Source organism: Callospermophilus lateralis, chromosome 7 (assembly GCF_048772815.1).
Source record: "Callospermophilus lateralis isolate mCalLat2 chromosome 7, mCalLat2.hap1, whole genome shotgun sequence".
Classification (NCBI taxonomy): domain Eukaryota; kingdom Metazoa; phylum Chordata; class Mammalia; order Rodentia; family Sciuridae; genus Callospermophilus; species Callospermophilus lateralis.
The window spans coordinates 13,236,809-13,259,887 of record NC_135311.1 but is presented as its reverse complement, the minus strand read 5'-3'; the positions used below and the strand labels follow the sequence as shown (position 1 = coordinate 13,259,887).

The 23,079-nt window shown below is 49.2% G+C and overlaps 1 protein-coding gene across 2 annotated transcripts; it reads left to right on the top strand.

Annotated features, from left to right (window-relative positions):
• Positions 1-5,766: 5,766 nt before the first annotated feature.
• Positions 5,767-21,804, top strand: Nectin4 (nectin cell adhesion molecule 4). 2 transcript variants are annotated; one of them, XM_076861953.1, is made up of 9 exons: positions 5,767-5,842; positions 14,896-15,255; positions 17,069-17,359; positions 18,535-18,655; positions 19,714-19,862; positions 20,128-20,281; positions 20,702-20,777; positions 21,171-21,245; positions 21,580-21,804. In XM_076861953.1, exons 1-9 carry the CDS (start codon positions 5,767-5,769, stop codon positions 21,802-21,804), a joined length of 1,527 nt encoding a protein of 508 aa, XP_076718068.1. The 2 variants fall into 2 exon arrangements, with proteins under 2 accessions (XP_076718068.1, XP_076718069.1); XM_076861954.1 differs by lacking the exon at positions 21,171-21,245.
• Positions 21,805-23,079: the final 1,275 nt, after the last annotated feature.

The following is a 23,079-nucleotide window of genomic DNA, read 5'->3' as shown; positions in this document are numbered from 1 at the left end:
TGGACGTTTGAACACTGGAGTGTGTGAAGTCCTCTGGACTTTACCTGAAGATGTCCCTGGTGATATAGACTCTGTAGGCCAGGTTGATCTTGGAGGGCTGCTTCTATACTGTCTCATAGGTAGGCCCCCTGGAGCAGCCTCTTTGCATGGTTGGGTTGGGGACAGGGGGAGAATGTGGGACCCTTACTGGAATCCATTCTCTTACCAGATTCTCAGGACCCCCCTAATCCTTGCTCTTGTACCTTCTCTGCTGCTACATCTTCTGCTGTCATCTTCTATTGTCATCACTTGGAAGACTCTGGTTTCCATGAAGGCTCCTACTCTCACCCTTTACCATCCAGGACCTATTCTAAGAGCCTTCTACAAGCGCCAGAAGTGGGCACAGTGGCACATACCTGTAATCAGGAACTTGGGAGTCTGAAGCAGAAGGATCACAAGTTTGGGGCTAGCCTTGGCAACTTAGTGAGACCCTGTTTCAAAATGAAAAAAAAATAAAAAGGACTGGGATGTAGTTCAATGATAAAGTGCCCTGGGTTCAATCATCAATACTAAAACCAACCAAACAAATGAAACTACCAGCCCATTCAGAGACACAGGGTCAAATAATATAGACGTTTGTCTCTTAACCCATGTTTGCTCCCTGATTTTGCAGTAGTGTGTTTATTGAAGTTGGTGAGAGCAAGAGGAGGAGCTTTGCACAAACTGGGTCTGTCAAGAAACAGGACCCAAATGTGCCTTGTGTTCAGTTTCCTCTTCCCCTGGGTGTTCACCCCTGCATGAGAGCCCTCAAGGAACCAGCAAACCCAGCCCCTGAGCCCAGAAGGATGTTGTTAGGCAACCAGGAAATGTGATTATCATTAAAGATGGGACTGGGTATTAAAGAACCAGAAGTCTTGCAGGATTGACAGACAGAAGGAACACAGCACATGGCAATGTTTAGTGGAATATCCTGGAAAACAATATGCCACCATCCTAATATTGGACACAGTGAAGCTCCAGTTGGAGGGAAGCAGTGGTGTTTTTCAGTGAAGGAATAGGGGCTAGAGGCCCTGTGTTCTGTATGGGGGTCTCTCCCCACACCTCCATGGATGAGGAACATCCTTGGGAGGAGCTGAAGAAGTAAATTTGAAGCTACTACGTGCTGTGGTTTCAGTCCTGGCGATGGGGTCAAGTTCCATTACCAACAATCTTTTACCATGTCATTCAGCTCTCCAACACCTTTCTGTACAAACCATGCAGAAACCAAAAGAATGAGCAGATGGCACTGAGAGACAAAGCTGCAGAGATGGATTGTAAACATTTTGTCCATACCCAAACTTCTACTTACTCACATTCTGACTTATTATTCACTTTCTTTTTTCCCAAAGCCCAAGGGTCTCCCCCAAGTCTCTGACCCTTTTCTAACCTGAGATCTCACTGTAGACCAACTGCTCATTAAGGAGCTCTCTCATCTACTCCTACCCCTAATCCATCCTCCTGCCACCCCACCCCACCCCTTCTCACCTGGACCCGTTCCCTCCCTCCCCCACTCATCCAGTTTGACCCTCACTCTCACTCTTCTTCTCCCCCACAGCACTCCACCCAACCTCATCCCTCCCTGACTCACCTCAAGTCCCATTGACATAAACAAAAATGTCAGCACAACCCACTCCAACCGGTTTGACTTAGATGTGCAGCCTGTCATGGGGACAGAGATTGGTTTAAGCGGATGCTTGGACACATGCAGATAATGAATATCCACAGTTATAATGTATATAGAGACAGTCCCATGTATGGGATCATGAACACAGAGAGCTAAGATGGAGAGATAGATACAGTGTGTTATGGTTGTTTATGTCTCAGTTTTCTCCTGATTGAGCGCAGGTCCCATGTGTTATATGTGTCTGTCACCTCCCTTGAACCTGACACAAAGTAGAAGGTATGTGTGGAAGTAAGCATGCAATGGATGCCATGCACACAAATACACATGCTAAAGATGCCACTGTGGCTTGAATTGTTCCCATTCTTAGGGCTCAGTATGTGGGTAGGAGGAGAGTAGGTAGTGAAGCACGAGGGAAATGGGGATTCATTGTAGAAGAAAGAATTGGACCCAGAATACCAGGCATTGCTTTTTTCATAATGGGGTCTAAACCCAGGAATACACTGAGCTATATCCCCAGTCCTTTCTAATTTTTATTTTGAGCGAAGGTCTCACTAAATTACCCAGGCTGGCCTTGAATTTATGATCCTCCTGTTTAGCGTTCCAAGTTGGTGGGATTATAGGCCTGTGCTACCATGCCTGGCCAGGCACTGGTTTTGAAAATCTTTCCCAACTTATATTTTCTTCTAGTGTTTGCTTTGGAATGTGCCTTCTCCGGTCTTCATCCCTGAAGAGGGTAAGAAGGGCTAAGTATGAGGCATATTCTCCAGAAGCATGGCCCTTGTGAGATGGGCAAGATTGAGGGAATGAGGGGACAAAGAGTCTTAGAGATCCCCACCTCAATCAAAGTCCTGGGAGCTCTCTGATTCTGGTGCTCCTCCTCAGGCCTGGTAGCATCCTTTCCCCAATTCAAGGTTTCCTCCGGTGTTTACTAGAACCTGACCATTACCTTAATACAACTTCTGGAAAGTTCTGCTCCCCTTCAATGCTCCATAAGGCAAGAGTTGGGGGTGAGTGATTAAGGGTCCCAATCAGGGGCTGAGACATCCTGACTGGTAGCATTTTGGAAGAAGGAATATATTGTGAATGGAAAGGGTGAAGGACACTGCATACCCAGCTTGTGATCTACTGCTTTCTCACCCCATACCTCAGTTTCTACTGTGGTTTCCTATACCTGGAGGGGTGAACCCGTGGGAAGTAAAGGAACTCCTCTGAAAGCATGTGATAGGATCCAAGGTGTGATAATTATAATTATAATACAGGATGCTCCCCCTCCCATCCCCCCTGGCTCTACTCCACCCCTGCCACACTGGATCTCAAAGCAGCATCAGGGTGGGGCTGTTCCCCTGGCACAGGTGGGGACCAGAGTCCTGAAAAGGGGAAGGGGTTTGCCAAGGTGGAGGTGGAAAGAAACTGGGGAGTTTTGGCATCGAGCCTGGCCCTTGAATCTGTTTCTGACCTGCAGGAAATAGCCCTTGAAAAAGAAATCACTGCCATGGTCATTGCTGAGAACTGGGATCCAGAGCCAGAGATGGGATCATAGTCCAGAGGCAGGATTAAAGTCCAGGTCACATCCCAGGTTCAACATGATAACTATGGTGAGTTCGGATCTCCACTTTCTGACTCAACCTCACTACCTTCTCTATACTGACATTTATTTATTCAGAAATGCATGCCTTCAACAAAGATGCATTCAGTTCCCATTAAGTGCTATGAATTGTCCTGGTATGGATGACTGAGACAAGATTATAAAACAGGCTTGACTTTCAAGGAGTTCACAAACTACAACTCTCATCCTGTCCCCTCATTTAACGTATTTACTAAATCCCTGGCATACAGCAGGCTTCAATCAATGTTTCTTGAACTAAAGCTTACAATTTAGTTCAGGAGATAAGATGTGCACAAATTATGAGCACATAAGCTATAATAAAGAGACTAACAGAGGATGAGAAGGAATAGAAGAGAGAAAGATTAATTTTGGGTGGGAGGAACTGAGAAGACTTCACGGGAGATGTGGCATTTAAGGTCAGTTTTGAGAGAGAAATAAGATTTGACAAGTAAGGGGCTAGGGGTATAGCTCAGTAGTTGACTGCTCCCAGGTGCAAGGCTCTGGGTTCATCCTCCCTCCCTTCTAAAAAAATAAAAAATAAACAAACTTTTTTTTGACAGGTAGAGTTGGTGGGATAGTGGTGGTAAATATTCTACATGAAATGACTCCTTTTCCTTACTGCTTCATGGTTCCTCCTTCCTGCCCCTCTCCAGGCAGAAGGACCCTTCTGTAAGATTTTAACCCACATTTTTTCTTCTTCCATGCTTAGCTGTTTATTTACCAGTTAAAAACTGTATATGTGTGTATGTATGTATGTATGTATATGTATGTGTGTGTGTGTGTGTGTGTGTGTTGTGTGTGTGTGTATATGTATTTTTCCCCCCAATCTGCCAGAATCTTGCTTCTCTCCTTCACTAAGTTTTCAGAGGGTTCAGAATGTGCTCCTTTCCTCTGGCTATCCTAGGTAGGTTAATAAGGTTTTGTTTCACATGGTGGTCACTTTTTTACATCCAGAATATAAAACACATGGTCAGACAAGTATGAGTATACTTATCAGAGGACAGGGACAGAGTGTTTGAAATCAAGATGGTCCTTTCCAAGTCCAGACATGTGTCTTTCCCCATGGGATAAAATAGGAAAAATGGCCAGGCATGGTGGTGCATGTCTATAATCCCAATTACTCGGAGGCTGATGCAGGAGGATTGAAAGTTCAAGGCCAACTTGGACAATTTAGCAAGATCTTGTATCAAAATCAAAATAAAAAGGCCTGGGGGGAGATAGTTCAGTTGGTAGAATGCCTCTGGGTTCAGTCCTCAGTACCACCAAAATAAATAAATAAATAATGGAAAATGGTCATAGAGAGGGTATTTTACAACTTTCTCTCAAGTTGTGCTGATATACTTTTGGAAATCCTAGCCTAGTCACAAGGTGTTAAAGCTGAGAAAAGGCCCTGAGAGGAAAGCCAGGAATCCATAGGGCTAATTCTTTGGTCAGTGCCTTGGCTCCTCCCATATAGGGATGAGGTCAGAGGGGACCACTTAAATTATTTCTCTGGGATCTCTCTCTCTTTCTCTCTCAAGAATTGATCCCACGGTCACTTTATCACTGAGCTAAATCTCCAATCCTTTTCAAATTTTAAGACAGGGTCTTAAAACTTGGTCTCACCAAGTTTCCCAGGCTGGCCTCAAACTTTGAATCCTCGTGCCTCAGTCTCCCAAGTCACTAGGATTACAGGCGTGGTGCCACCACACCCCGCTCTCAAAGTGGGCAAATTAGATAGAGGTGTCTCAGCAAAACATGACACTAAGTTGTGTGTCCTCTGCCAAGTCCCTTCCCTTCTCTGGACCTCATCTGAAGAATGTTTTCTCATCTGAAGGAAATAAATTTATGGACCTGCGAGCCAGGATCCTTTTCTGTTCTCATATTTTTCTTCTCTGATTCTATAGCTTCAAAGCTGAGCCCCTCCAGGAGTTGGGGAACTGTCAATTTTGGGAACTGTCACTTTGGGGAACTGTTCCCAGCAGTCAGCAAGCCTGCCTGGGGTGTGAGATGCCACCCACAAGGGCCTTGCCCCTGTTCATCCTGGCTAGGCCCACACCTCCACCCTAGTCCCTCCCTTGGCAGCCCCTTGTGTGCACTCACAGGTAAAGCCCAGAGGTGAGGATGGGACCCCACCGCCCCCACCCAGGTTCTTCCCTCCTATCCTCCCTCCCTGGCGCCCATTAGCTAGCCCAGGCCGTGGGGGCGGTGGCTGCTGAGTCTCCGTGCCAGGCCCAGCCCCCGGAGACGCACCTGTTCTGACCTGCTGAGCAGGTTCCCAGGTTTCTGCCGTCGTTGTTGGCCACGGCGTGGGAAGCAGCTCTGGGGGAGCTCTGAGCTCCCGATTACGGCTTCTCAGGGGTAGAAGCGGGCTGGGTCTCCTAGTGGAGACCCAAGTCGGATAGGCAGGTGCCTCAGTGCCTGGGGACTTTGTAGCTTTCTGTCGACTGGGTTGTGTGCCTTATCCAGCTCTAGACCCGGCTCCCAGGGAGAACTCGGTGGAACTTCAAAATCGCTGGGCAGGTCTGCCTTTCAACCAATGCCCCTGTCCCTGGGAGCCGAGATGTGGGGGCCTGAAGGTTGGCTGTTGCTGCTGTTCCTGGCATCATTTACAGGTAGGACTTACCTGATCCATCAGGACTCTTATTTCTGAGCCCAACCTGGCACAGGCATGCACACACAAACACATAAACACACATGCATGCATTCATACAAACATTCTCTTTCCTTGGACTTGGGACAGAAGAGCCCATCTCCAGCTGCCAGGAATGCCCCCAGAAGAACCAATGTAGCTCTCTGTCCCCTGGTGAGGTCACTGTGTCTGGGGTCCCTGATTACCTCTGCCAAAACCTTACCTAGGACTGAGCTGTGTCTAGGGGAAATAGATATGGTGACTCAGTGCAGGTGGGCAGGGAGGTGGAACTGCTGAGGACCCTGATCACCCCAGGGCTTCCTGGAAGCTCTTTGGCCTATCCTCTAGACTCCAAAGCTGGGGCTGACTCAGAGCTCAGCTGGTCTCAGCAATCATCAGGTGCAGGAAGCCTGAAGTCCAGGGAGCATTTCTTTCTCCTTCTCTTGTCTTTGTGATATTCTAGGGTACCAGGATTGGGGTGTCTGTTGGGGGACTATAGAGAAGCTGAGCTATCTTCTCACTCTGGCTCCTCTCTTTCCCTCGGCACATATACTGTTAAGTGTCAGGGTGACAATAGTGGCTATTTAAAGGGCTTCGGTGTCTAGGATAGGGGACCTTCTAGATAGGGTGTGGTCTCCTTTTGTTCATTTCCTGTGCCCCTATTTTCTCAGATGTCTTATGCTGTTCCTCACAGCATACAAATGTAATATACATGCAGCAGATACGAATTATCAGAGTTTATAATATTCAGAGTGGGAGTGTGTGTCGTGCGTGTGCATGCGCAAATTGCGATACCATAGACTGTTCCCAGGGTAAGAGGTAACTGAGAAATCTTTGTACTTGGGAAGATGGGGCCCTACCTGGAGGGGGCAGTTGAATCCTCAGCCTTAAGAGTAGTAATGAGGGAGTCTCAGTTGTCCAAAAGCGTCTCTGGCTGTGATTCCCATTCCCAGCTCCAACTGATGCTCCATGGAGAAGCTTAAGGCCTGGATTGCTGGATTGGTAGGGTTGGGGGCTGCTCTGGCTTTGGTCTTATAATGGAAGGTCATTGGCCCAGCCTCCAATTTCAGAATACTGAGTTCCAACCCCTGCTGCTCCCCCATCCTTGTGTCTTGATTTGCAACTTCAAGACAACCTTCCTCACTTGCTCAGGCCAAGAGGGTGGGGCCTCATTGCTGGGGCTAGGGAACCCAGCAGGCACTTTCCTGTAGGATCTACCCACACCTAAAGAATGGAGTCATGCTGTCTCAGGACTTGGAAGGGATCAAAGAGATCTACCACTCCAACTCCCTCATTTTACAGATGGGAAAACTGAGAGAAATAGATAGGGAAATGAGAGCTACAAGATTACTCAGTGTCAGAAATATAACCAGGGTTAGTATCTTGGTCTCCTGACTCCTTGTTCACTAAAGAAAAGTACAATCAAATGTACACTGGGTACAGCTGAGGTTCTAGATGCTGGAGAAGCACTGGTGAATAAGACACAACCCCTACCTTCCTTTCCACGACATACAGCTTAATGTTCTTTCAAAGAGAATCCCATCTAGTTGGGAAATTGCCCCTGTCCTCAACCAGTGCCTTGATGTGAGCTGCTCAGGATATGGTACCTAAGGAGACCACTCTGCTGCTACTTCTATAACTTCCTCAGGGCTATTGTTACGCTCAGGGCTGATGACTCAGACCCCCTAGTCTTAGCCTGAAAGCAGGTGTTCCATCTCCATTGCCATCCCCATTCTACCTCTTTTGTGTGTTGACATCTCCTTAGTGCCCCTAGGAGCCTGGAGGGTTTCATGTTTCTGAATTAACCTTGGACTGGGAAATCAGAAGCCTTGGATTCCGATCCCATTTCTGCTATTAATTTGCTGAGTGACCTTGAGCAACTAAGAAACTTAAATTCAGTGGGCCAAGAGCTAGGAATGGATGATCTTTGCAGATCTTCCAATTCTGAAATGCAATGACTCTGTAATTGTCCAACTCTTAGCTGGAGGGTGGGGGGTGCTGGGGTGTTGGAAGAGTTGCCCAGTCTGACTATAAAAATAGAAGGGGCAAAGGGTCTTTGCTGCATCTCTACTGGGGACCTAGAGGACCTTTCCCTAGGGTATTTTCTTAGCCTTACTGCAAATTTAAGCCCCCCTCCCCAACTCCTGGGCCTGTAGAGCTCTGAGCCCCAGGGCCCTGCCCCACCCTTGACAGGGAGAGGAGCCCAGGCTTGGGAGGTGCCTCCAACACCACAGCTCTTTGTCTCTCCTTAATGGGAAGAGTTTCCGGGTGCGTTCCCTCCCTCCTCCTTCCCCCATCTCCTGTCTTGGTGTTAAGGGGCCCAAATCTGGGGGATACCCTTCAATAAACTCCAGGTCCCCACCTTTTGTCTGGACCCAGAGGGCCCTATAGGACCAGAAAATGAATGATTCTTTGAATTTTGAGGTCTGTCTTCAGAGGGTTAGGATGAGTTCTCTGTCTGAGGTTAGTTTCCTAGAAAGGGAGGTGCCCTGTCTCTGCTTTTCTACTCCTGTTTACAAAGGGGGGCAGGCCCTTTCCTGTAGGATCTACCCAAACCCAGAGAAGCCAGAAAGGGAAGCTTGCTTCCCCACCCAAGTGGCAAGAACTGGGAGAATCCCAGGGAAGCCCTTGGCCCCAGTGACCTTGGTTCCACCCTAGTGTTTAAGGGGACTGGGCTAAGGAGACCCCAGCAACAGAGCTTAGAGTCCATGGTTTCATCTTCTGTATTCTAGCCTCAGAATCTTGGGGTACTCTGGGCAATGTGAATGGGGGTCAGCCACAGTGTAGAGCAAGCCCAGTGAGGAGAAAATGCCTGGGCTTTCTGGCCTCCAGAACTTGTCCTTGTACTGACCACAGAGTCTGGCAGAGAGAAGGGATGGAGATTAAATTAAGAAACTTGAGTGACGAGGGAAAGGGATAATGGAGACTTGGGGTCTTTGGGTCTAGATCTGGGAAAAAAAAAAAAAATATATATATATATATATATACATATATATATATATATATATATATATATATATATATATATATATATATTTGGTACTGGGGTTTGCTTTTGTTTTGGGGGGTGGGTACCAGGGATTTAACTCAGGGACACTTGACAACTGAGCCACATCCCCAGCCCTGTTTGTATTTTATTTAGAGACAGGGTCTCATTGAGTTGCTTAGCACCTTGCTTTTGCTGAGACTGGCTTTGAACTCATGATCCTCCTGTCTCAGCTGGGATTACAGGCATGCACACTGTGCCCAGCATACCCCCAGCTTTTTAATTTTTTATCTCATTAAGTTACTAAGGTTTTGCTAAGTTGCTGAGGCTGGCCTCGAACTTGGGATGATAATAATCTAAAACAAGAGAAATTCAAAATGGGGAACCGTCCACTGTACCTCCTAGAAGAAGGATATAGAGAGAATGATTGGGATAGGATCCTTTTTACTGAAACAGGCAGCCAACAGGGAGCCCCCCAGCCTCAGGAGTGTTCTCTATATTTTCTGACTGCCCTCCATTTCCCTCTAAAACTGGTGTGTCAGGGGAGCTGGGTTGGAGGCTGTGAGTTGGGGTGGGGCAGAGCTGGCCTTGGCTGGGAGGGGGCAGAGGTGGGGGGGGGCAAGGATCTCAGGAGTTTGAGAGAAGCCGAATTCTGGGTCTCCCACCCACAGTGTGGCTGTTGTGGTGACGCAGCAGGGCTCAGACTCTGGCTCCGGGGGGTTTAGGGGACTTATCTGTGCTGGGAGCTGTGTCTGGGCCAGAGACAGCTGCCTCTAGGCCTGTCCTCTCCCATTGTTCTCCTCTCTCTGTGATTGGTGTGCCCCCCTCCCCAGACACTAATCTGCAGGTGGGCGCTTTGCCCGGGGTTGGGAAGCTCTCACTAAGCCAGGGGGCTTAGGACAATGGGGGGTAAGGAGGGAGGTAGATGGGCAGGAGTCTTCTTGTTTTCAAAGTTTCTTAGCACTCTAAGGCCAAGGTTAAGGGGGAAGGGAGGAACAAGAGTGGCTTGCTGGATTGTTTATATCATCAGTCCTGGATGGGGGGCTTTGGTGCTTCCCTCCCAGGTCTTTTCTACCAAATTCACCCACATTCTCCAGGTCTCTCTGGTGGAGCTGGAGTTGTGGGGTTAGGGCAGGGAAGAGTTAACAAAGAAGAATGAGACCCTAGACAGTTTGGACCCCTCCCTCTAGCCTCAGGCAGATCTCCCCCCTTCTCACCAAACCCACACCAGACAGCCCTTACCCCAGGCCTGGAGCTGGAGCTGGTTTTTCAGGTGGTGGCAGCAGCAGAGCTCAGACAAGAGATTCCCAGGGAGAGGCCTCACTGGGGGGCCAGAGGTGCTGAGGGAAGCCCAGGGGGCAACAAGGGTGAGAGTCCCTTTAGTAGGAACCTGAGGAACAAGGGAGAGGGAACTTTTATTTTGTTCTTGTTGGGAAGGCTTGGTGGTAATTTCCCAATACCTAGAGGGACAGTGACCTCATCTCTGGGTACCTTCAGCTTGAACCTGAGATGAATCTGTCCTCAAGTCTCAGGGTGAGGGATGCCGGGGGGGCAATACTTGAGACAGGTCACACAGCAAAGGCTCAGAATCACACACCACTGACCAAGGACAGCTGAGACAGATGCAGAAACCAAGATAAGCAACACCAAAATATTTACTATGTGTGCAGAGTTCTGCAGGACAGGAATACCTGACAGGCATTCAGCCTGTGAGATGCACATGTAATGAATGGTGCATGCACACATGTTTGCTTGCACACGAATGCAAAACTCTTCCCTCTGGGCATAGAAAAGTAAATACATAGAATCCCTTGAAGATAAGACATGAAAACATATATGTGTGAAATACCCCCAAATTCATTCACCTCACAGATGTGGGAGCTCTATAGAAAGATTGGCCAGGCCATGTATTTAGACACAAAAGACTCACACTTAGCCAAATGTGGTGGTGTATGCTATAATCCCAGTGATTTGGGAAGCTGAAGCAGAAACTAAGTTTGAGGTCAGCCTGGGCAACTTTGTGAGAACCTGTCTCAAAATAAAAAAAAGGTTTGAGGTATAGATCAGTGGTAGAGTACCCCTGGGTTCAATCCCTAGTACTGAAAAGAAAAAAAAAAATACTTTTTTCCCTTTTTCTCATAGACCCACCTCTAGGACCCCTATGTGCACCTCTATATGTTCCAACAGAGGATATTGATAAATATAGGCCCCTCATAAAGAAAAGATCTCTTCCCCAAAGATGCTGCTGTGGTTGGGTGTGTGAGGTATCAGCCTCAGTTTCCCCTTTGATCAGAGGCCAGGCCTCACACAGAGGAAAGTTGGGATCTAGGCAAAACGTGGGGTGCAGCCAGCTAGCCCAAGCCAGGAATGGAGGACCTGTCTGGGAGCAGGCGGGGTACACAAAGGGCAGGGCCCCAAAGAGGCCCGAAGGGGCCTGGCCAGGGGTGGGGGAGGCTGAGGGCAGGGATCCCGTCTGGCCAGTTGGGCCTGTTCTCTTCCTTGCGCAAGGTGGTGGTGGCTGTGGCTAGGCCTGCTGCTGTGTGGCGGCTTCTGAGTCACCAAGGCTCCTGACCAGCGTCCTGGTGCTCCTGGGAGGCAAGGAGGGGAGGGTCAAGGGGAGGAGTACCCAGCTAGCTAGAGTCCACTAGCCTCAGCAAACAATTTGCAGCAGAAGGGTCTGTGGGCTTGGCCTGGCCTGGCCACCACATGCCCGCAGGGTGACCTCACCAGGCAGGCGGTGTGTCTCCTTGGGTCTGGTGACATCATCATGCTGACGCCGGGCAGGCACTGGGTGGGGAAGAGGAGGAGGCAGTCCTGGCCTGCCCTGGCCTGAGATCCTGAGCTCCTGAGTCCATTAAGCCCAGGACAAGGACTCTAGGGTCCAAGTTCCTTTTTTTTTTCTCTCTCTCTTCTTTTGCAGCTTAGAGGATGGATGGAAGGTAGTAGTTGGAGGAGAGAGTTGCCTCAGCCTGAGATGTTCCTATTAAATTGTGGATTTAGGACCATGGGAGGGTGGGTGCTGCAGGAGAGATCCAGAAGGGACTTTCTTGTTTCATTGGGTTTTCATTCTGCAAAGCTTGAGCTTGTTTTTTGGGGTGGAGCTCTTGGACTCACAGGTCCAAGGGACATGGAGGACTTTGGCTCATGTATGTGTTCTGCCCTAGAAGGTAATTTTTTTGAGGGTGGAATATGAGGGGGAAGATGATTGGCAGATATAGGGATGGGGATGGGATATATGCCATCTGACATCATCCCAGAAATGATCTTTAGAGAAAATTGAATGTTTCAATGGGGCAGGCCTTAGGATCCCTGTGACCTACATGGTCACTCACCAGTATTTGAGGCAGAGAGTATTCCAGGGAGCCTCTATCCCAAGCCTGACCCCAGTTCTTCTTTTGCAGTCCTCCTTCTCTCTCCAGTGCCAGAAAGGAGGTGCCTGGGAGGGGTGCAGGTGGTTAGCTGGACTCCCAGGCTGGGCTGGGTGGGACCAAAATAAGCTTAGGCAGGTCAGGGCCCTGGTATCTGGCCCTTCAAGTCTGTCCCGTCTGGTCTGGGCCCTCCCAACTCCCAACAGTCTTCCCTCCCTCTACTCCTGCCAGCAGGACCGTAGGACCCCTTCTTCTGCCTCATTGGAAACCTCTGGTCCACTCAATGTTTCACTCTCTCCCTCCATGTCTGCCTCCCTTCCCTCTTCCTCTGTCTAGTCTGGAGGTGCTCCCTTTGTCTATGACCCAAATAACCAGCCAATCCTTATCCTGCCTCCACCCCAAGGTTGCCATGACAATGCCCTCCCTGCCAGGACCAACCAAGGACTGTACATTCCTCCTCATCCTACCCTTTCTTTCTCTGCCCTTGTCTCTCACTCATCCATTTTCCCATTCACTCATTCATCCAGTTGGTCAGTTAATAAACTTTCATCGAGCACCACATACCACTGAACCCAAAATTGAAAACCATATTTCCATATGTGATGTGTGGTCCAGTTTCTGCTCTGTAGGAGCTCAATCTGGTGGCGGAGGCAGACAAGAAAACAGCAAATACAATCTATGGGATATGGTGTTAGGACAAGGGGAAAAGTGAAGAATTAGGAGAGTACAAAGGAAGGACATCCAAGGCTGCCTGAGGTAGGGCTGGGGAGGGATGACTCCAGGAGGAAGTGATGCCTAAGCAGAGTCTTAAAGCATGAGTAGGAGTCCTCCAGACAATGATGAGTAGGAGCTACCAGACACAGGGAGGAGGGCATTCCAGGCAGGGGTACAGTATGAGCAAAGGTGAGGATCAACAGGGTGTGTGGGGTGCTGGGCAGAAGCAGCGACTATAACTCGTTGGGAGTTGCTGGAATATACATCTAAGTCAAGGAGCTCTTGCCACACCAGAGCACCCTTCTGACCCAGCCCTTGGTCCCGTGTTTCACATTTCATTCCACAACTCACACATTTATTTCTTCCCATCCATGAGTTTCTCCAGGCCCTGCCTCTTTCATAAAGTATTCATTCTGGAAATTCTGTTGTCATTGAGTCTCTCCTCTCCCTTATCTCTCTTTTTGGTCAATGATCAATCCAATCCCTGTCAAATTTCCCTCCAGGAACTGTTCGCTCTTTCCTGCCCCAGCAACACCATCCAAGGACAACAGCTGTCTTCGGTCTGCCTACTCTCTAGTGCAACTGCACATCACCTCTTTCTTACCTTGCACTACTCACAGGGCTAAGGAACCTTCAGTGACTCCCCATTTACTCTTGACCAAATCTGAATTTCTTTACCTGGCATAGAAGGTTCTGGGCAATTTAGCCCCACCCTACCCCAGCCATATTTTCCACTCCTGTTCAACATACACACCCTAACTTAGGTTGGGTCCTCTCCTCTGCTTCCTGAAACCAGCCAGCCTTGCCACTACTTCTTCACTCACCTTGATCTTTTACTTGAAATGCCTTTCTAGATCTCTCTCCCTGCTAATCCTATGCAACTCATCCATGAGGCCCTCCCCCGTGACTCAAGCCCACAGTGACTGCCTCATCATACAACTGGCCTGCAGCACACCACTAGGCACCAAATCAAACCATCATGGCATATTTCCATGAGACCTCTGGTTTCATGAGGGTAGGGAATGGATCTTATTTGCAAGTTTATATGATGGATATCTGATTCATAAACAGACCTCTGATTTCATGAGGGTAGGGAATGGATCTTATTTGCAAGTTTATATGATGGATATCTGATTCCAAATTCTTCTTCAAGTGCTTCATACTGCTGCCCATCAATGTGCACAACATTACTCCTTCATCTCTGGTCCTAATTCTGCCTCACCAGTCTGACCCTATTGCTGTGTATCTGTCCTGACCTCATCTTTCTGGGCCTCTGACCTGGGCCATGTCTTTGGTGACTTGCTCATTTTTGCCTCTGAGCCTTGGTTCATGCCATTCCTCCCACTTGGAATACCTTCTACTCTCTGAGAATCCAGTTTCTCACCTTCAAGCCATGAAAAGAAGATTCCAAAGGGCCTGACTGGATGAACTCTTCTCACCCTACCTGCTCCAGCCAGACACCAATGGTTCTGGACACTTGCTGTGGCTCTCTGCCACACTTCCTGAAAGCATTCACTTTTACTTAGTTGGTAGGTTTAGTCTCGTGTGAAAGCTCGCTGGTGGCTTTCCCTGTTTCTGTGTGCACAAATTCCATTTCCCTGAGGACTAGGAGCTCCCCGAGGGCAGGGGCTGGGTCTCTGGTCCTATTAAAGCCTCCCACCTTTCAATTGCTCAGGATACAATCCTAGGCTACAAGAGGGTGTGAGTCTTCCATAAATTGTCTGTGTGGCCTTAGGCAAGTCACTTCCTCTCTCTGGGTCTCAGTTTCCTCATCTGTTAAATGGCGATAATAACGCCTACCTCTTGGGAATGTTTTGTGGATCTAATGAGGTAATGAACTGAATGCGCTTTGCAAGCATAAAATGCTCTAGGAGTTCCGGCCGCTTTGGCTGTCATTATCATTATGATTGTGTTCCCTTGACTCTGACTGCACCCCTAATCCTGTGTGCTCCTGTCTGTCCCCTGCAGGCCAGTGCCCCGCAGGTGTGCTGGAGACCACGGATTTGGTCACCGTTGTGCTGGGCCAGGATGCAAAGCTGCCCTGCTTCTACCGAGGGGATCCGGATGAGAAGGTGGGGCAGGTAGCATGGGCTCGGGTGGATGCGAACGAGGGTGCCCAGGAGCTGGTGCTACTGAACTCCAAATATGGGCTACACACGAGCTCAGCCTACGAGGGTCGCGTGGAACAACCACCCCCGCCACGGGACCCCCTGGACGGCTCAGTGCTCCTGCGCAACGCAGTGCAAGCGGATGAGGGCGAGTACGAGTGTCGGGTCAGCACCTTCCCATCTGGCAGCTTCCAGGCGCGGCTGCGGCTCCGAGTGCTGGGTAAGTGGTTCCGGCTGGGCATGGCCGGGGGGCTGCTGTGTGTGTGCAGAACACCAGACGCCCAGACTTAGGGTCAAGGAGGGGAGAAGCTGAAGGCAGGAGGAGTAGGGACGGGACCACAAAGACAGATGGGCCTGGGCTGGTGGCCAGGCCTATAATCCTAGCGACTTGGGAGGATGAGGCAGAGGGATGGAAAGTTCGAGGCCAGTCTGGGCAATTTAGTGAGACTTGTCTCAAAATTAAAAATAAAAGGGCTGGGGATGTAGTTCAGTGGTAGAGGGCTCCTGGGTTCAAGTCCCACAACAGGGGAGTGGGGACCAGTGATAGATAGGGCAACTGCAAAACAGGAATAAAAACATAGGATACTCTGGGGTGAGGGATAACCATCCTTTTTATTCCTCCACCCAGGTCAGAAATTCTTGCCAAGTAACTCCCAAACCTGGGGAAGAATCCATTTTTGGGAAGTTCTTCCTTCTGATAACCTGAAATTGCCCTCTGTTATTTTGCCTGCTAGAGCAATGTAACACCTGGCCTTTCAAGAAATTGAAGACCTTTGTTAAGGACCTCCACCCAAATCTGCTCTTCTCCAAGCTACACTTACTGGTTCCTATTACCATTTCACTAAAGACACTGATTCAAAGCCTCCCTTGCCATCCTGGGCTCCATGGTTTTAAAATGTGAGGCCCAGATGTGGACAAGAGATCCAGCTCTGGTATGGCCATGCATAACCAGGAGGAACCTTCAGTGAATGTGGTCTGAGAGCACAATTGCCTTTTAAACCACTATTGTGGGCACTTGTGGTCAACATGGACCTATGGTCAGATTAAGTCTTTACCAGTCTATGCTTGGGTTTTTAACATTTTGAAGCTAAAATTAAAGGTCTTTATATAGTTTTCCTTTATCCACATAGAAGGTAGTAACTCCAGCCTTGGTGTAGGAAATCTGAATGTGAATCTAGACTTCATCACCTAAGACCTTGAGCAAGTCATTTAACATCTCTGAGCTTTAGTTTCCTCACCTGAAAAATAAGGATGATAACACCGATTTCATTTGATAGTTGACAGAATTAAATGAGATAACATTTGTAAAGAGTTTAGCATAATAAGTGACACACAGTAAGTATTTACTAAATGGTGGCTATTATTATTATTAGATAGTATCTAGTTAGTTTTTAAATTACTTCATTATTTTTTATTTAAAAAATGACCCATCTCATTGTAAAAAAATTCATACAATGGAGAAAGATACAGTCACTTAAAATTCTACCACTTATCTGGTGTACTTGTCAGTGAAATAAGAGAAAAACGAGGGAGCTGAGTGTGGTGGCATATGCCCATAATACTAATGAGTTGGAAGACTGAGGTAGGGGGATTATGAGTTCCAGGCCAGCCTTAGTGAGACCCTGTGACAAAATTTTTTCCCTTCTTTTTTTTTTTAATATATTTTTTAGTTGCAGTTGGGATCCAATACCTTTATTTTATTTATTTATTTTTATGTGGTGCCGAGGATTGAACCCAGTGCCTTGCATGTGCTAGGTGAGTGCTCTACCACTGAGCCACAACCCCAGCCTCTCAAAATTTAAAAAAAAAAAAAAAAATGGACTGAGGATGTAGCTTAGTGCTAGAGCACCCCTAGTTTCAATCCCCAGCACTGAGACTGGGTAGAAAAGGGCAAAAGAAAAAGAAGAAGAAGGAATAGGGGGCGGGCAGCCTAAAGTTTTCAATAGTACAAGACTACAGTGGGATGGAGTGGGGCTGGGGCCTCCTGAGAGGGCTTGTGCAGACCCGTGAACTCTGCCTTCACCCACCCGCAGTGCCTCCCCTGCCCTCACTGATTCCTGGTCCACCGCTAGAAGAGGGCCAGGGCCTGACGTTGGCAGCCTCCTGCACAGCTGAGGGCAGCCCAGCCCCACAAGTGTCCTGGGACACAGAGGTCAAAGGCACATCATCCAGCCGCTCCTTCACGCACTCTCGCTCTGCTGCTGTCACTTCAGAGTTCCATCTGGTGCCTAGCCGTAGCATGAATGGGCAGCCACTTACCTGCGTGGTGTCTCACCCTGGCTTGCTCCAGGACCAAAGGATCACCCACACCCTCCAAGTGGCTTGTGAGTACTTAGATGCTTGGGTAGACTGGCCTCATGGGTTATAAAAGGGTTGGTGAGACCCCCAAGTCCCTCCAGGCTGGCCAGCCTGGGTCCTGAGGCTATAGTGTGTAAGAGAGTTGAAAGGTAGAAGACCTGGAGTCCAATGCCAGATAACCTTGGTGAATCACTGAAATCTCTCTGAGCTTGTGTCCTTATCTTTACAGAGGAGATTGCCTTGCTTTGCAGCTTTGTTGGGAGAATCAAATATAAACATGGAATTGAAAGCACTTTGCAAAATATACATTTTAGGGTTTGGAGGCAGATTTGGGAAAGCTCTCATTCTGGTTACCAGCTGTTATTTAATCTTGTTAGGCTTCATTTTCTTCATCAGTGAAATGAGTATAATTATACCAACTTTATGGGATTTTGATGAAAATTAGCAACCATGAAGCAAAGCATTTCACACAGAGCTCAAAGTATAGGAAAGCTCAGGAAACAGCAGAGACTATATTCCCAGCAATATACATCAAGTCTCTGGGCAGAGGTGGGAGGGACCATTTTCAGCTCCAGCTGCTCTTACATTTGGCACAAAGTAGGTCCTCAACAAATGTTTGTTAAAGAAATGATTGAACCAGGCACAGTGGCACATGCCTGTAATAACAGCAACTCAAGAGGCTGAGGCAGGAGGATCACAAGTTTGAGGCCAGCCTGGGCAACTCAGCAAGACCCCACCTCAAAATAAAAAAAATAAAGATGAGCTAAGGATGTAGTTCAGTGGTAGAGCAGTCCTTGGTTCAAGCCTCAGTACTAAAAAAGAAAGAAAGGAAAGGATAAACTAGTATGATTGTAGGATTGTAGTATTGTTAAACCTTCAAAGACTCTAATAGCATTTATTGAGCAAGTGGCTAGCACTTTGCTAGGCACCATGGGAGATCCAGAAAAAGTGTGACACTTGAGGAACTTATAGGCTCATAACTCAGGTAAAGCAATATAGACTCTGAGCTTAGGAGAGGGAACCATGTGGCCAGGAGCTGTGGGCCAAGTGTGGTACAGCTAGGTTTGGAAGCACATGAGTAGGATGGAAAAAGTCAGGGGGAGGCTATTCCAGGCAGGGTGGGGCAGGGAGCAGGGCCCTTCGAGGAATCCCATGATTAAAGGCATCATTCCATCCTTTCTCCTCCCACCTCCTATTCCAGTCCTTGCTGAGGCCTCTGTCAGGGGCCTTGAGGACCAAAAGCTGTGGCATGTTGGCAGAGAAGGAGCTATGCTCAAGTGCCTGAGTGAAGGACAGCCCCCTCCCTCATACAACTGGACACGGTAAGAGGACTTACCATGGTGAGGACTAGGCTTGGGACTAGGATCATCCCCTCCCAGGGCTAGCACATGCTCATTATAGGCTGGAATCATATATTCAAACTTATGATAAGCTAGGGTGCATGTTCAGACCTATACAAGAATATGCATGGTCACCAAATATTGTTGGCTTGTTCCAGGACTTCTAGGATACATGGTCATTGGTAGAAAATAAAATGGATAAATTCTTGGCTCTTTTCCCCTAACTTTTAAATTGTGAAATACAGCATAATATTAGGGATAGGGTTGCAGCTCAGTGGTAGAGCACTTGCCTAGCATGTATGAGTCACTGGTTTCTATCTCTAGCACTGGAAAACACATACACATACACAGAAGCCCATGGTATTAAATATTAATATTTTATAAATTTAGGTGAATGCATAAAGTGCATGAGATGAAGAAGACAGCTGGATGTAACTATTGTTACACCAACGCTCATTTCTATCATTGCCACAATATTGCCAGTACCTCAAAAACACCCTCCCACTTTCTCCAGCTCCCTCAAGAGTCGGTCTGAGATGTCCAGAGACCAGAAAGAGATAGCATGCACACATGTGTGATACCATGACAGACATGTTCTCACATGTGGGCGTATGAGGGATGCATGCTTTGTGCCTGGCACTAGGTTTGCGTTCCCACTATGCATCACAGGTGTTGGAGCCCTCAGTCACATTTTCCAAGTACCCCTGAGCCCAACTAGGGCTGCAGTGTCCTATGGTGTGGACTTTATAGCATGTGTGCCTGGTACCCACTGCTGGATGACGTGATACCTATGGGAGAATGTGGGATGGCACGCGTGTGGATCATCCCTGAGTGTGTGTGGGGGGTGCCCGGGTCAGGCTGGGCGGCAGGGAGAGGGGCCTCTGCCTAGACCTGCCTAGGGGAGGGCGGGGCACCGTGGGAACAGCCGTCGGCTCTGGGTGACGTCATGGGGGAGGGGGGGTGAGAGCTGCCTGGACATGCTGGGTGGTGGCAGCCTCAACCCGCCCCAGAAGGCACCCTTCAGCTTTCCTATCCTCCAGGCTGGATGGGCCTCTGCCCAGTGGGGTACGAGCAGAAGGGGACACTCTTGGCTTTCCCGCACTGACCACTGAGCATAGTGGCATCTACGTCTGCCATGTTAGCAATGAGCTTTCCTCGAGGGATTCTCAGGTCACTGTGGATATTCTTGGTAAGCATGGGGGTGGGGGATGGTTGGAGAATAGAGACAAGGGACCTGGGCCTAGGGCAAGGGGAGAGTTGGGGGGTAATAACAGGAAGCAAGACAAAAGAAAGAATTGGGAAAAGTATTTAGGGGGACATGATGGTTTTTGCAGAGGGTCTAGCTGAGTGGGTGATTGTGAATGTGGTATACGAGGGTGGTGTGTGAGGGCATTGGAGTCGTGGTGGTTCGAGGATATGGGCATGCACTTCAGACAATGGCCTGTCTCCAGCAGACCCTCAGGACCCAGGGCAACAGGTGGATCTAGTGTCAGCGTCCGTGGTGGTGGTGGGTGTAATCGCTGCCCTCTTGTTCTGCCTTCTGGTGGTGGTGGTGATACTCATGTCCCGATACCATCGGCGCAAGGCCCAGCAGATGACCCAGAAATAGTGAGTACTGGCTCTCCTTGGTGGGTAGAATTAAGCTGGGAATGAAAAGGAAGCAAGCAGAAGGTGGGACAGAATGGAGGAAAGAAAGGAGACTGAGTAGCCAGACATCTGGGGAGCTTATGGACCAGAAGTGGACAGTCTTTAGGAGGTGAGAGGGGCTTGGGGCTTGGACCACAGCTGGGTGGTGGGAGCTGTTTGGCCTGAGTGAGGATCAGAGACATGCCAACTATGCGCACTTGTTCACACATAGGGCATACATGCTCTGCTGCCACACTGCCACCTGCAGCCACACACTCATACCTGCAGGGCTGGCAGAGCACACACACCATGCAGCCGGGTCTCACATAGACACCTAGGCTAGGCTCACCTTGGGTGGCCTGTTGCTACCCTCAGTTCCTGACAAGGGGGTGTCTTTCCCAGTGAGGAGGAACTGACCCTGACCAGGGAGAACTCCATCCGGAGGCTGCACTCTCATCACACAGACCCCAGGAGCCAGGTGTGTGCCAAGGTGGGGTGTGTGCATGAGGGGTGGCTTGTGTCTGGGTGTCTATGTAGACCAGGAGCACAGTCCTCCACCAGTCTGGCTGTGACTTGGCTGGGCTGTGGATGGGGTTGGGGAGTGTCACTGCTTTGGGACTGGGAAGACTCCTTGTAAGGCCCCCTTCGCCATTAGCCTGGGGGTTGCTCTGGGAATCTACCACTAGTTCTGGGTCCAGGGTGGGATTGGGATGGCAGTGGGGGAATGAGGTTGTATCAGAGAGGGAATGGACCTGTGGGGTTGGGGGAAAGGTGATTAGGGAGGAGGCTGGTGGGAGGACAAGTGGTGAAAAGGCTGAGGGGAGGAGGCTGAGCTCTCTTTTAACTCCTCCCCCATGTCTGGGCCCTGCAGCCGGAGGAGAGTGTAGGGCTGAGAGCCGAGGGCCACCCCGATAGTCTCAAGGACAACAGTAGCTGCTCTGTGATGGTGAGGCCCCCGGCCCCACCGGTGTTCCCACCACTCTCCTCAGGCCCCTCTCCTGGCCCCAAATGTGGTGCGTTAGCAGTCCTTTTACCAGTCCTTCGCGCCTCAGCCCTGGCTCATATGTGGCCCAACCCCGAATCTGTGTTGTGCCTTCATACTCCCTCTCCCCTTCCCTTTCCCATGCCTAACATTTGTTCCTGGCCCCTGATCTCAGAGGCCCTGTGCCTGTGGGACAGTCATTACCCTGACCTCTTATCCCACCGTGACCCAACCATCCCCCATTGTATCTGAATGCCCTGCTTCGGTTCCTGACTTGACCTCTGCCATTGGTCTCCAGAGTGAAGAGCCAGAAGGCCGCAGTTACTCCACACTGACCACAGTGCGGGAGATTGAAACACAGACCGAATTGCTATCTCCAGGCTCTGGTCGGGCAGAGGAAGAGGAAGATCGAGATGAAGGCATCAAACAGGCCATGAACCATTTTGTTCAGGAGAATGGGACCCTGCGGGCCAAGCCCACGGGCAATGGCATCTACATCAATGGTCGGGGACACCTGGTCTGACCCAGGTCTGCCTCTCTCCCCTAGGCCTGGCTCCTTCTGCTGACATGGGGGATTTTAACTCATCTCAGGGGGGCCTCCTTAAATGCCCATACCTCTTGAGGAAGATGCTCCCCACCCCACTGACTGCTCCATGTTTTCCTCCAATCCTTCTGTTTATTGGGAGGGCTCCATTTGAGTCTTTCCCACCGTGTATGCAGGTCACTGTGTGTGTGTGCTTTTGTGTTTGTGTGAGCATTCACTGTGTGTGGAGGGATGATTGTCTATGGTTATATATTGTGCTATCATGTTAAAGTCCAAGTGGACAGTGATGTGTGTGCCACAGGATTTGGGTGGCTGTGTGGGGAGTGATGTCAAGGTTTGGTTTATGTGTGATGTGACTGTGTGACCTCTGCCTGCAAATGCAGGTATTTTCCTCAGACCCCAGAGCAGTATTAATGATGCAGAGGTTGGAGGTGAGAGGTGGAGACTATGGGTCAGATCCAGGTGTGCGGGCATAGCTGGAGCTGGAATCTGGCCTCTGAAGTGGGGGAGCTGGGTTCCCACCACTCTGGAGCCACCGGGCAAGTGTGAAGTGGCTGCCCAGGGGTCTGCCAGAGGTTTGAACTGTTAACGGAAGAAGCCCTCTGCCCTCTGGTGGCCTGTGGGCCTGCTGCATGTACATACTTTCTGTAAATAAACTCACAGGGAGCTTTCAGAGCGCTACTCCAGTTCCCGTGTAAGAGAAAGAGAAAAAAAAAAAATTAAAAACTTTCAATTTATCTGCATGTTTGTTACTGGAATTGCTTAGTGGGAGGCCAGCTGGATTAGGAATTCAGCAAAGCTGGACCTCACTCAGACCCCACTCAGTGGGCTAATTTCTGTGATTGTGAAAGGTGATTCTAGGGCATCTTCACCTAGGCAGTCCCTGTGGAGGGAGCCTGACGGCTGGTGACATCTGGAATTGGGGTGTGAGCCCGGTGGCTACTGGCTAAGGGAGAACAAGAAAGTCTTCTTGATCCAAACAGCCCCTCACCTTTTCCCCTAGCCCCATTCCGTTTTTTTAGTTGTATTCACAGATGTTTGTGGTCCCTTAGTATCGAGGGCTCCTGGTTCCACCCTGGTGTAGGGGAGAGAGGGTAGTTCTTATAGACGGGGGAGGGTGAATGTTCAGGTGAGGGGAAGGAGGCGCCAGGGGTGAGAATGTCTCCTTTTCCCAGGGGTTTCTGGGTCATTGATTCAGGGCTCTTTTGGCAGTTTCTCTTGAGTGGGGTTTGGGGTTAGATGTTTATATTTATT

Coding starts and splice junctions, on each gene's coding strand:
- Nectin4 (XM_076861953.1), top strand. CDS start 5,767: ATGCCCCTGTCCCTGGGAGCCGAGATGTGGGGGCCTGAAGGTTGGCTG. Junction 17,360..18,534: donor CCACACCCTCCAAGTGGCTT/GTGAGTACTTAG, acceptor CTCCTATTCCAG/TCCTTGCTGAGGCCTCTGTC. Junction 21,246..21,579: donor ACAGTAGCTGCTCTGTGATG/GTGAGGCCCCCG, acceptor ATTGGTCTCCAG/AGTGAAGAGCCAGAAGGCCG.